The 14,191-nt window shown below is 38.1% G+C and overlaps 2 protein-coding genes across 2 annotated transcripts in view; one reads left to right on the top strand and one right to left on the bottom strand.

Annotated features, from left to right (window-relative positions):
• mettl15 (methyltransferase like 15) overlaps positions 1–5,593 on the bottom strand; it is a 59,848-nt gene extending 54,255 nt beyond the window's left edge. Inside the window, exon 1 of the mRNA XM_020713439.2 lies at positions 5,403–5,593. The gene's annotated coding sequence lies outside the window, so the exon portion shown is untranslated. The remainder of the gene's footprint in view (positions 1–5,402) is intronic.
• The window catches only part of kif18a (kinesin family member 18A), a 33,066-nt gene that overhangs the window by 7,688 nt on the left and 11,187 nt on the right, over positions 1–14,191 (top strand). Inside the window, exons 7-13 of the mRNA XM_004067126.3 lie at positions 6,973–7,149; positions 7,286–7,360; positions 7,459–7,559; positions 11,153–11,315; positions 11,674–11,838; positions 12,696–12,817; positions 12,910–13,190. Coding sequence (XP_004067174.1) covers positions 6,973–7,149; positions 7,286–7,360; positions 7,459–7,559; positions 11,153–11,315; positions 11,674–11,838; positions 12,696–12,817; positions 12,910–13,190 — 1,084 coding nt within the window. The remainder of the gene's footprint in view (positions 1–6,972; positions 7,150–7,285; positions 7,361–7,458; positions 7,560–11,152; positions 11,316–11,673; positions 11,839–12,695; positions 12,818–12,909; positions 13,191–14,191) is intronic.

The following is a 14,191-nucleotide window of genomic DNA, read 5'->3' as shown; positions in this document are numbered from 1 at the left end:
ATTTCTATAGATAATACCAATTTAAGGATTTCCCAATAAAAATGTCTTCCTCATCTGATTCCAAGTCATTTGATTTTGAGTATTAGCCGAAAACGAGTCCTGAGCCGAGAATTTTGTAAAACATTTGGAAAAAAAGAAATAAATGGATCCAGGTTGCTCCCTGTTTTTATTTTCTTCACTTTCATTTATAATTTAACAATTAAACAGAGCACTTGTGTGAAGGAGCTTGAACAATCAAGTAAAAATAGAAAAACTAGGTAACTTTTTACTAGCAAAATATAGGTAAAAATTTATAGTGTCAGAAAGTCTGGTGACTTTAGCATTATTATCTTCAGAACTATTGGTCTTTTTTGATTATTTATGATCCATGTTTATATTAAAAGAAATTAAAAAGTAGAAGTGATTTTCTCCCAAAACTTCAGTTGCCGCAGGACAGTAAGGTGATACTAAGTCATATGAGAAACTTCCGTGACAATCTTTAGGACCTCCAGAACTGTTGAACAGTTTTGATCAGATTCAATTCCTTCCAAACCATAAACAAACCGTTGTTTTAGCATGAATATGATGATGAGTTTTCATGAAAAGCACATATCAATGTAACGGTTTATTAGTTTTGGTTGTTTTTGAGAGATTATGGATTTATTTAGTTATTATAATTTTTAATCACCTTTTCCCGGAGTTTGCACTATGCAGCCGTCTCTCTATCAGCAGCACATTCAGTCTCATAAAAAAAGAAAATCTGATCTTTTTTCTGTTGAAATGTCTTTGTAGGTTGTTGTTTGTGTTAAGACAAACCAATAGAGACACTTGCTGTCAGTTTAAAACATTTAATAAAAAAGTTATTGAGCCCGGAAGTCAGAATCTGTAAATAACTTGCTAACTTTACCAAACTGTTTTTGTATGCTTCCTACTTAAACTAGTGCTGTATTCCGCAATCATAATCCGTTCATGATATGCAAACTTCTACTAGGGCGTTTTTTTGGAAATAACTAGTTAGACATATACAGCATTGATCGAAATAATTAAAAAAATAAATTGGGACACAGATAGCGATCGAGTCTGAAAAGACGTGATTCGGCCTGATTTCCAATCACATCGGATCGGGACCTTCCCAATACCGATCAGTAAATTGTTTCTTTAATGGCTGGTAGTATTAACTTTATTCTTTAGCTTCACTCTGCTGTGTAAGTTGGGCCTTTAGTCCAGTGTTTTCTACCTTTTTTGAGCCAAGGTACGCTTTTTCCTTGACAAAATACCTGCGGCACACATGGTTTTCATTAATAATAATAATTTCCCCAGGTAGTAGTTTTTCTCTCCAGTTTATTAAATTTCATGTAAATTTCACAAAAAGCAAATAAAATGACCTTCTTTCTAAGCGGTAATTTATTTTTAAATATTTTACTTGTGTTTGTGCAAGAGCAATTTTTGAACAAATATAAAATCACAGCATACTTGATCAATTTTAGCCAAAAAGACCAACATTATATTCATGTTCATAAGTTTAATTGTACAGTGCCTTGTGAAAGTATTCGGCCCCCCCTTGAACTTTTCAACCTTTTGCCACATTTTAGACTTCAAACATAAAGATATAAAACTGATTTTTTTTCTTTTGTGAAGAATCAACAACATCATGACATCACATCACAATCATGAATTAATTGGATATTTGAAACTTGTTTAACAAATAAAAACCTGAAATATTGGGTTTGCAAAATTATTCAGCCCCTTTACTTTTAGTGCAGCAAACTCTCTCCAGATGTTCAGTGAGGATCTGAATGATCCAATGTTAACCTAAATGACTAATGAGGATAAATTGAATCCACCTGTATGTAATCAAGTCTCCGTATAAATGCGCCTGCTCTGTGATGGTCTCAGAGGTCTGTTTAAAGCGCAGAGAGCATCATGAAGAACAAGGAACACACCAGGCAGATACTGTTGTGGAGAAGTTTAAAGCTGGATTTGGATACAAAAAGATTCCCCAAGCTTTAATCATCCCAAGGAGGAGCACTGTGCAAGTGCTAATATTGAAATGGAAGGAGGATCAGACTACTGCAAAATTTACAAATACCCGGCCATATGTCTAAACCTTCATCTCAAACAAGTAGAAGACTGATCAGAGATGCAGCCAAGAGGCCCATGATCACTGTGAATGAATGAGATCTACAGCTGAGGTGGGAGAGTCTGTCCATTGGACAACAATCAATGGCGTACTGCACAAATCTGACTTTTATGAAAGTGTTGCAAGAAGAATGCAATTTCTTAAAGAAATCCATAAAAAGTGTCATTTAAAGTTTGCCACAAGCCACCTGGGAGCCACACCAAACAAGGGGAAGAAGGCGCTTTGGTCAGATGAAACCAAAATGGAACTTTTTGGCAACACTGCAAAACGTTATGTTTGGCGTAAAAGAAACAGCTCATCACCCTGAACACACCATCCCCACTGTCAAACATGGAGGTGGCACCATCATGGTTTGGGTCTGCTTTTCTTCAGCAGGGATATGGAGGATGGTTGGAATTGATGCAAAGATGGATGGAGCCAACTATAGGAGCATTCTGGACGAAAACCTGATGGAGTCTGCAAAAGACCTGAGACTGGGACAGTCATTTGTCTTCCAACAAGACAATGATCCAAAACATAAAGCAACATCTACAATGGAATGGTTTACAAACTTATCCAGGTGTTAGAATGGCCAAGTCAAAGTCCAGACCTGAATCCAATCGAGAATCTGTGGAAAAAAACTGAAGTCTGCTGTTCACAAACGCTCTCCATCCAACCTCACTGAGCTCCAGCTGTTTTTGCAAGAAGGAATGGGCAAAAAGGTCCGTCTCTCGATGTGCAAAACTGATAGACATACCCCAAGCAAAAGGTGAATAATTTTGCACGCCCAATTTATCAGTTTTTTATTTGTTAAAAAAGTGCGAAATATCCAATAAATTTCGTTCCACTTAATGATTTTGTCCCACTTTTCTATTCTTCACAAAAGTTATAGTTTTATATCTTTGTTTAGAATCTAAAATGTGGCAAAAGGTCTAAAAGTTCAAGGGGGCCAAATACTTCTGCAAGGTACTCTAACCACACAAAAATGTGAACATGCTGATGTTTTATTAGTTTTTCTTTCATTTAAATCAAAAATGTAACTTCAAAAAAAATGTTTTATTTCTTTTTTGGATGATTTCATTGTTTCATTCTTGTTTAAATCTGTCTGTTGGCCACTTCACCTTATTGCTGGTTCTTTTATTTTGTTATAACTTATATTTAAACTTAACATTTTTTTTTTAAGTGAATACAGTCGGAAATATAATTTGTCTTTTAATCCAGAAATTAGAAAGCAGCTTTTTCTTTTATAAAAATGATTTGGACCAACACAAACCTCAAAGGAGAACTAAACTGTTTTCCTGATTTCATCAAGAAGCTTTGCAGACTGTTAAAACAGATGCTTGCGTTTGTTGTGCTTCATGACAATTAACAGCAGCGCAGTAAGAGACGCTGTCACATTAACCCAATGCATCATGGGAGTGGTAGTGAAATGCAGAGGTGCTGATGCTGGACAGACTCAAGTCTCTGAGCTTCTTGATTTTATTCACTTTTTGCACGGTCTGACACCGGATCCCACGGGAAGCTACTAGGGGTGCTCAGATGATCCGTGATCCATACGGATCTTTTAAATCACTAAAACAATTGCAATTGCCACTAATTGTGAACAATCTCATTTTTTCCTATTAATATTTCAATAAAAAACAGAACAAGTGACAAAGAATCAGAAAGAGAAGTGGAAAGAAGCTCCTACAGTAAATGTGTAATTTGGAATGAAAATTAGCTAGTAAATACAGCTTTTTGTTTATTTTCTTTGTAGTGTTAAAAAAGTGAAAGAAAATACTTTGAAAGATTGCCTGCCAATTCTGTCCAATTCATTTGCACTTAAAGCTCAAAGCTAACATGAATACCCATATTTTTATTTTAAATGAGTTAAAATATTAGTTTGATCAGAAGAGTTGCCATGTGTCTCATGGGAAGTAAACAGTTGTACCTCTTTCATAAAAAGGCTTTGAAGAAAGCAAAGGATTTGCAGCCTGGCACTTTACAGAATTTGTTATAAAAAGTACATTTTCTAAAATTATTTTTATTTTGATTTTTTTTTTCTTTCCAAATCCCTCGATCAAGTGAAGTGGCGCTTTACTTGGGTGATGGGGGGACCCCTGGTTTCAGCTTTTTAAACAGTCGTGTTACAGGACTCATTGTCCCCTATCAGAAAGTCTAGCGAATGGGTTCAAAAGGTAAGTAAGGGTGTAGGTGGGGCGTAAACGGGTCATACAGATTTGTCGTTTTTGGCCCCATACTGCTTGCCCCATTATTCATACTTAGTCCGTATCTAGCCATAAAGTCAGTTGTGACAGGCTTTCCTAAGGACTAGAGTGGCGTAAGGACACCAGATGCAGCTGTGATGCAGAGGTAGACCGGGCGACCTCTGGTTGGAAGATTGCAGGTTTGGAGACTGAACCCCACATCGTGGCAATGGGACTGTGACTGTAAAGTAAAGCGCTATACAAGTACACGCCATTTACCATAAAACGGTATCACTCGTATCGATCTTATATTAGCTTCACAAATAATTCTCGATACACTTGCCACACGCGCAACAGTCGAATGTTCCATTTTCAAAAACCCTCAAGGGAACTGCATGATACCGGTACACCTCCGCTCCCCGTAAGATGTGGCCGCTCCTCTCTATGCCCCTCCAAAGACCCGGGCAACCCACAAGAACAGTGCTTCAGCTAGGTCAAGCCATTAATGCTAAGAAGTGTTTGTTAAATCTTTATAGCCAATTACATTGACATGGGAAATGACAGCAACAGAACCCTGTCGTGTCTTGTTCTAATGTAAAGTGACGTTTTTAGGCTGTACCTCACCTTCCTAAGTTCAACGCTAACGAGTGAATAGAGATGATCCTCAGTTCACCTTTATGCCATGATCCTAGTGCATAAAACCTGATATAATTGTTACTTTTCGTTGAAAACTTGAACTGTAACCAGACTTGAATATAAAGGTGCTCGATTTGTACGCATCTGTTTTTCAATAACCTAAAATGTAGTAAATAACAATAGCGTTTGATTATTTGAACTAATGAAAAGTTTAAACCTTGAATTTCCACATCTTTAACTTCTGTCCGAAAGAAATATTGTGATGACTCGATTGGTTGGGTTTGAGGTAAACAAGGTAACTACTCCTGCTTCAGTATTAAACATGGAACATGGGAAGGGCTGAGTCAACTGAGTATTTGGGTATTATTTCATTCCAGTTGCATACATTAACCTGTCAAGCAGTCATCTCATTTTACACACCAGTCTCAAGGGATGAGGCGCATGCAGGCTGCGCGCATTTAGGAAGTGCTGTGAAAACCTACCACAGCCATGTTGAAATGCAATCCGTCTTCACTGGGTTACTTCATACTTCGGAATGAAACTGTCTTCTTTCATCGCCATGGTTTGGTTGGCATTTACTCTCCCTGCTCATTTCATGTATTGCAGTCATCGACTCATAACCCCTCTCATTGTCCACCACCCACCACAAAGTTCCCCATCGTATCTCCGCGCTCTATAGTGTACAAGTGTTTACTGATAGTGGATAAAGGAATTTGCGTCATTGTTTACAGGAAAGAATGTCCCCGCTTGTGTCAGGTCAGCAGTCACTTGAGTAAGAAGACTGCTGCCTCTGCTCGGCTGTGTCATCCTCACTTGCACACAGTTAAGGCTGCACAGAGGTTTCTGTTGTGCCTCTCTTGCCTCAGGCAATGGCCAAACTTATGCAGATTTATTTGATGAAGCAACTTTTCTCCAGCTTGACCTTTTATCTCTGCAAACCTATTCAGAGAAGCAAGGTTTATAAATCTCATAAAGTCGAGATGGAGTAAGTAGTGCCAACTTGTTGAGTAGTTTGGATGGAAGGGGGGGGGGGCTGTTGAGCTTGGGAGCAGCGATCATCCTACCAAGGAGAAAAAGATGCATTCTGCATACTCATGCTTACTCAAACCATCTAGTATATGACAAGAAAAAAACAAAATATAAGTGTTTCCTATGAATCCATGAGCTGATGGGGTCTTTCCAAGACCATCGTTAAATATTTACAATGCAGGACCTATAGAATCTTTGTTTTGAAAGTGTAGTTTCATTTTTAATATGTATTTCTTTAGAAATACTAGTCTTAATTTTTGTTAACCTAGTATAGAGACAATGAAAAGCTTGTTTTAGTTTGATTTTCACACATTTTACTGTCGTATAATATTTCCAAAGACTTAATTTGAGCTTTTTTTTAATTTATTTATTTGTTTAGATAGTTTAGCTGAAGTTTCATCGTTATATCCTCAGTTCATTTTACACTCTCTTCCTTTTTGGGAATTTCTCCGATCATCTTATCCATAAAATTATAATTCCGCTAAGCAGCTAGACTATATTTACAACAGTTATGAGTGGCCTGGATATATTTATAGACCAGCTGCACAAAGACTTAAGTTCCAAAATGTAAATTCCATTCCAAAAATGTATTCCCTGTTAGGTTTATTGGTCTCCACCAAACAGTGTAACCTGAGGAGGCTTCTCTTGTGGTCCAGATGGAGAATGCATGTTAGGGCACACCTCACTTTTGTGATTACTCTTCTGCATACCAAAGCAGTAACATATGCTCTCCTTTTTTTATATCTTGATTTATGTCTTGTTTGACAGAAGGGGTGGATTCCTGGAATCTGTATTTGCTCCTTTCAAACGTTTATTTGATATATTTTCAAAGTGGGCAGAATTAAGCTCCTCAAATGTTGTCTGACTCACTTTACTGTGTTCCCAAATATATCCTGCAAGGCAAAGCATTTATAGTTTACCAAGGGGATTTCTATATTTTATAATAAACTTTTTTTTTTGTTTTGTTTTGTTTTATTGTTCACAAATGTTGAGAAATAATTCAAGTTTTTTTGTTTGTTTCAGAGTAAAAAGGCTCACATACCATACAGAGACAGCAAGCTGACGAGGATCCTAAAAGACTCGTTAGGAGGCAACTGCAGGACGGTTATGATCGCCAATGTCAGCCCCTCATCTAAATCATATGATGATACCCACAACACTCTTAAATATGCCAACAGGGCCAAGGAGATTAAGACTTCGGTCAGTGCCAAAGCTTTCATGTTGTTTTAATAGCTGTAAACTGTTATACATATATTATTTAAGTGCAATTATCTTGTAAATAAACTCACAAGGTACTCATTAACAGTGACACTTTTTTTGTACCCTCACTCCTTAGCTCAAGAGCAACGTCGTAAGCCTGGATAGCCACATTGGTCAGTATGCTGTGATATGTGAGAAGCAACGGAAAGAGGTAATGTACAAAAACCATCCCAACTTTGCACAGACTTTAAGCAGATTTCCTTTCTCCTACTGGATTAATGTTTGTTTTTTCCTGTTTTAATTTGAAAGATTTTACAGTTAAAACAAAAATTAAAAGAATACGAGGCAAAAAGAGAAGAGCCTGGGTCCCTCAGTTTGATCTCTTCTCAGAAACTGGCAGAGTTTAAAAGGTAAGCCTGTGCTGTGATTTACATTGTAAATTGAAACAGCAGTTGTTGTTGTTGTTTTTTTATTTTATATATGTCATAAACCCCTCACTGTAAACCACATTACTGAATTAGAGGGATGAGTATACTAGCAGTACGCTTCAGTTTTTTTTAAACCCATGAATATATAGTGTTTGGATTCAAAAACATTTCTAAAGCAAAAATGAAAACAGTAATTTAACTTTAAATGTAAGCTTGATCTATGTTGGCTTTCATTCTTTAATAATTATTGCTAATTGTAACCAATCAACCTCCACTGCACAGTCACTGCAGTGTGTTGCTATGGGAAATGATTATGCAAAAACATTTTTTTTTATAAAAGCTGCTTTTCTGTGACCATTAGAAACTGTCAGTAGCTCCTAAATATTGTCTTCCTAACCTTAGGATGTGCCTGTGTTTGACACGGTTCACAACCAAGCTGAAAAATATATACATATATTTATTTAAATTCATTCGATATAGTGTATAAGGAGTCATTTGAAAGTTTCCATAACAGTAGTTCAGCTTTAATTTTGGTAGAATAACCTGCTAATGCCAGTTTTAACAGTGTCTTAAAAGATCTTTGAGGCTGGAGAAGTAAATATTTCCCCGTTTCCTTTATTCCATCTTATTCCACTCTTCACAAAGCTGTATAATTTGAATTAATTTGTATTTATAATGATTAATCTCTGTAATCTAGATTAAAAGAAAAATTCAGACAAACTACAGTATATTTACAAAATATCAATAAATTTACTAACTTAAAAAGTGGGAATAAATCATGACAAATTACATTGTTTTGCTCATTTTTTTCTCTTTTTTTCTCTCCATTATCTGAGTAAACATACAACACTGTCTGTAGTTTAAATCCAACAGCAGCCGTCCGGAAGTCTTCCACATGAAAGAATTCACTCTCCTTGTTGAAATAATGACACATCAGTATGGATGTCATTAGTTGGGGGAAACAACCCAGCCACTATACATTTATTTGCTTATACCACTGTTTGGAAACCGTCATAACACAATGCATTAGTGGCGCTTCTGCCCAGGATGTACTGAAGACGGTTTCTGCATTGATTTTTCAAGACCAGTGGTGCTGAATTGCTTATGACGGCCCAGGCCAATTCCCGTAGCTTGTATGAGCCAACACCTCCTCTAATTTCCCTGATTTGTTTTGATTTTTAAGAACCTTGTTTGTGCAACTATTATGCAAGGCTATGAAATTGACCGTCAGAGCTCCTGGAAAACGTCTGTTTCTTGGAATATGGTCCATCTTCTGGGATGACTTCATGTTGCATTAGCGGCTACGACACACGGGCTGATTTGATGCTAGGAAGGAACACACAAACAGTTTGTTGGATCCTTATTCTGCAAACCAGATAAAGCTTATAACTGATGTATATTGACAAATCCACACTTATTAAAATGTGTGATACATTTGTCACACATTTGTCAGAGATATTTATTCTTTGTCAGCTTTGAGTTCAATATATGTAAATTACTACTAGAACATTGATGTTTTGTGCTCCACAAGTCATCACTATGTTCTTACCTTGACCTAACTTTGAACATATTTACCAATAAATAAATACCAATAAATGTTTAAATTCATTTATTTCATTGTATTTTTTTTCATAAATCTGTGTTGCAGCTACTGAGTATACGTATATTGTGGTAGTGTGAAATAAAAAGTCCCTTTAAATAGAAATATTGCTGCTTTATGGACCAGATTTGACAGTAAAATGTGAATTACTTTCATTTTTGTATCTGAAACTAATATTTAGTACCATTTCTATCAGTACAGATCTGCTTGTGTTATTTTTCTTTTTTGTACATTCAGTTTTGATTATGGGTAGACCTTTTTTTTTTTCAAACAGTTTATTTACATTGTTGTGTATTTTATATTGTTGTCTTCAACATAAACAGTGGCATCTATGTGAGAATTTAGGTTGGGGGTTAGGAAGGGGGCGAGAAGAAAAAAAGCTGAATGAGTCTCACTCTCACACACACTTCATTCACTGGCATCAGAATTCACAACTCGCACGGAGACGGGCTCTGAATACACTTCTGCCGCTATTAAAAATTCAACAGTCTACCAAGGCCACGGCGTCTCCTACGTCACTAGAATTGCATTGAAGAGTGCAGTCACATTTCAGCGACAGCTCTCCAGCCTTATTTACCTGCATGCCTTTCCTCGCTCTCATGCCGCTTTAACTCAACTAGACAGCCCCTTGCATCCAATCACGGCATCACCGCACCGCTGTCCTAACCCTGCGTGTGTGTGGGAAGACACTGTTTTTGCTCATTAAAATAAGAAAAATTTTAAGATTAAACTATAACTATAAAATTGTTATAGTTTTCTAATTTTAAATGTATTTTTTTTTTCTTTGTCAAGTATTTCAACATCTTATTGTATACTTTAGAGAACAAAACGTCTTGTGTGACTTTTTGGACATGTTAAGTGACTCTCTAAGAGCTTTTTGAACAGCAGTATAAGTATTAGCATTTACATCTTGCTCAATATTGCTCTTTACATTTGGCTTGAATCGCTGTGATGACGCTGTTTCATAATAAAGCTCCCAGGGGTGACCAAACTTTTTCGCTCAAAGGGCCAAAATCTAAATGTGATCCCGGTCTGTGGGCCAAATACAATACTTTTTTGCATGTCATGAAATAAAGGCAGAGAATAATGAATATAGTTTAGGTTATTTATTTGTATTTGGTACTTTTCAAGGTAGCACACGATAGTTATACTAAAAGGTTAGTAACATTTTTCTTTGAATCTCTCTCGATCTCCCACTCTCGGCAATTAACGCCGAACTTTGGTAGCTAGCCAATGTGGCGCTGTCCTGTGCTGCCGAGGGCATCAGGAGGCTGGCTTGCTGTGACAGAAGTTTAGATTGGAATTCTCTAGAATTTGTCTTTTGCGCCTCACCTTTGTTTTTGGATAAAACTGCGTGTTTAGTCTCGTAGGGCCGCCGTATATTGTACTCTTTAAGTACAGCCACGGACTGCTGACAAAAAAGACTAAACGGCCTAAGAAGAGATTTCTGGAGAAAAATAATCCTCCTTCTATATTTGTTTAAAATGCCTCTTATCCGTTTGCTTCTGCTGTTGTCGCTCCATGAATGAATGGGAAAAGTTAAGGGCTTTTAACTAAACACTCCGTGGCCTCTACAGGCATGACTTGGTGGGCCAAAAGACAACCTTTGGTCGGCCAAATTTGGCCCGCGGGCCCTACTTTGGGCACCCTTGCTAATAGGTGTTTCTATGATCCTCCCTCTATTCATATAGTGTGAATGACACTGAACCACTTTTAGTGCAATGCAGACTCAGACCGCTCTTGTGTTCATGGAGGTGTGCAGAGCTGACTAAACACCTTCATGATGATACCATAAAAATACTGATGATCCAAAAGTTCACAAAGATGAGTTCTGCTGAATCAAGTATTGTATAGAATGACTAATTTATGATAAACTCCTGGGAGAAATGCAAAAAAAGCACCTTTTTTTTTTTCCGCTGTGTACGGCCTCGGAAAGTTGGACCTGAAAGCACAAGACATGAATCTCTTCTCCCAGGGTGTCAGAAGCTCTGCAGCAGATCTTCTCTAGCCGGGGCCAAATCAGGCGAGAACAGCTGGATCTGGAGAGACAACTGAAGGAGAATGAGCTGCGCCAGCGGTACAGCGAGGAGGACAACCTGCAGGTCCAATATTTCTGTGCCAAAGAGAAGACAGAGAAGGTAGCTGATGTTCACGCCGCATGGTCTTTTCAGGCACAATCATTCATGCTGGTGAATACCTGCAAACTCATCAATTTACACGCAGCTTCTCTGGAGTTGTCTCTAGTTTAGTTTCTACTCTAATGCAGGAAAGTATTCCTAGTTGTAAACTAATTTTTTTTTTTTTTTTTAAAGTTTTGGTACATTAATAACAGTTAACCAGTTCACAGATCTACATTATTGTATTTGGATATACCCGGTAACTGGGAAATAGTGTTGTTTCGTCTTAAATTTTTACACCACAATGCTCTCTAATACTAGTACAAGTGCACCATCCACGATGTTTTTAATTACAGGTCGCTCTCTTTCTTCTTAATAGGCCACCTGCAAGCATGAGCGGAAGATTGCCAGCTTACGCACTCAGCAGAAACACACCTGCCAACGTCTGAAGGAGGCAGAGGCGCGCTTCCTGGAAAACGATGGCTTGCTCCATCGAGTTGAGAACGAGATGAAGCTGCTGAAGACAAATGATCAGACTTCAGAGGTAAGCAGAACTCATTTAGAAACGGCATTCGTGCTCCTTTCATTTGACTGATCAACTCTGTTGTTGACTTTTTCACACTCGTATGGTCTCTTGTAAAACTGTATCACTAGGATTCTTTTTTATTAAATCCTTTATTTAAATGGTGCCAAATCAAATGGTAAGTTCTGGATTTCTGACATTGAACCTGCCTAAGTTGAAGTTGTAGCCTTCCTTAGATTCCCCACTGACAGCAATATAGATTTTTTTTGTTTAAGTTGGATTAGTTCATATCAATGGAGATATCAAATAAGATGGATAAAACTGTCATCCCCACATACCAAGACAAGTGTACCTATATGATTCAAATATTGCAGGATTTGTTTTGTTCAATTAGCAACACAAGTGTCGTCTCTTCTGCTGTCGTGACTGCCTTTGTTTTCTTCACATCTGTTTTCTCAGTAATTAGAGCCGTGCTCATTTTATTTGTCTAGCCCACTCGTGGATCACTGACGAGAATTAATCAATACCCTTTACTCATCCCTCACACAGCAGCCAGTACCTTAAACCGTGTCCATGTTTTTTTTTTTCTTCGTTCTTTTTCCAGGAACCGACCCAGAACTATGACGCACCAAGCGGTCAAATGTTCTCTCTGCTGTTGTTTCGTAGTTTCTTTACGTCAGAGTTTGCTCTCCCCCTCCTTTCCCCCTCAGAATTGCCTACTTTTTGATAAAACATGGATGAACACTGAACATTGCAACTTCTTGTTAGTAAACTCGTAACAGCTAACCAACTTTTTGTTCTCACATCTGCCTGTCAGGGTCAGGATGTTTTTGCCTCCTATTTTCTGCTCTCTCAAGTCTTTCCACTCTCCCTGCTAGGTGTTAGAAAAGGACTTGCATTGCCACAGACTGGAGCTGCAGGTAAATGATCTCCAACAACACGTCAAGCAAATGGTCCAGCTCACTTTGCTACAGGATCAGGAGAACAAGAGAGTGCACAAGTGCGTTGATTATGAGCTCCACGAAACTTTCCCAGCATATTACACTTTATTTTGAAGAAGTGAAGCTGACCTCCTTGTCTGTTGCATTTCAGAATGGTGAACATCTTACTGCCAGCTTTCAGTCGGCATTATGCCATATTGCATAGGAATGGGCTGGCCACGGAAAAAGATGAGAGGGAAAACCAGGAATTGGAGCACCTTGTGTTGAGGGAGAGGGGTGTGGTCTGGGCTGACCAGTCCCTCCAGCAGCGGAAAGGTGAAAGGAATCTGGAGTCGCAGGAGACGAATGAGGAAGGACGCACCGAGCTCCGCAGCGAGCTGGCACCTATCCTGACTTTCTCCCATCTGCAATACCACCAGAGTAGCCCCTGCAGTAGGTCATGCTCATCATCATTTGATTTATCCTCCTGCTTGTTCAACATGGAGGAATAGATTAGTAAAATCTACTTGAATAATTGGTCCGCTCCTTTTTATTATTCTGTTTAAACCAATTTTTTTCAAAACTACTACATGTTTGATATCATAAACTTGCACCTTAATAAAAATATGTATTACACCACAGCTCATATTCAGCTTATATGCGAATATGGAGTGATGAAGAGAGGCTGATGGGAAATTGGGTTTTTAGGATAGCAGTTCCCTCATTTTCACCTCACAGATAACTCACAGCTTTAGCATTTTATGATCATGCGACCAAAAAGAGGGCGTTATGTAGTTTTTATTTTAAACTTTGTGATATTAACTTGCACAGTGACATCTGAACACGACATTTATAGCAAATTACTATATAATTCCTTGGGGCACAAATGATCAATGTTATCTGATTATTACTCCTCTGAAGAAGCATAATTCACTGCTTCTTAAAGGTGTCTGGTCTCTGTTGGTTCATTCTTCTAATGTCTTTGTTTGTCACAACAACCCTTATACGTGGATACCGGCAAACAAATGTGCAAATCTGTACGGGACACACACGTGACGCACACAAAATGTCAAGATTGCAGACCAGTCGGTGAGCCTGTAGAACAAAAATGTTTCAGAACATTTTTTCAACAGGAAGGCTGCGGACATCAGGTTGTACTTAGGGTAATTAAGGGTGAAGTTGGTTAGACGCAGGCGCACCATACAGATTTTTCTTTTCTTCAACTCACCAAATTGTGCACTGTGCAAGGGGCCTGTTAGTGCCGTTCATGTGATAAGTGTGCACTTCTTGTGCACCCCATGCAAGTCTATTGCATGTAGCCTGATTGTTAGAAATGAGGAAATTAGAGTGTAGTTAGTGTGGCCACACAACAAACACTCATGTATCACCCTCACACCTCGTGCATGCAGCATCTGCACGCGTCCAGTAAGGAGTCGGAACGCACAGCTTACTAA

The sequence above is a fragment of the Oryzias latipes genome, chromosome 3 (genome assembly GCF_002234675.1).
Source record: "Oryzias latipes chromosome 3, ASM223467v1".
Taxonomy (NCBI): Eukaryota; Metazoa; Chordata; class Actinopteri; order Beloniformes; family Adrianichthyidae; genus Oryzias; species Oryzias latipes.
This window is presented reverse-complemented; position numbering and strand designations above follow the sequence as displayed.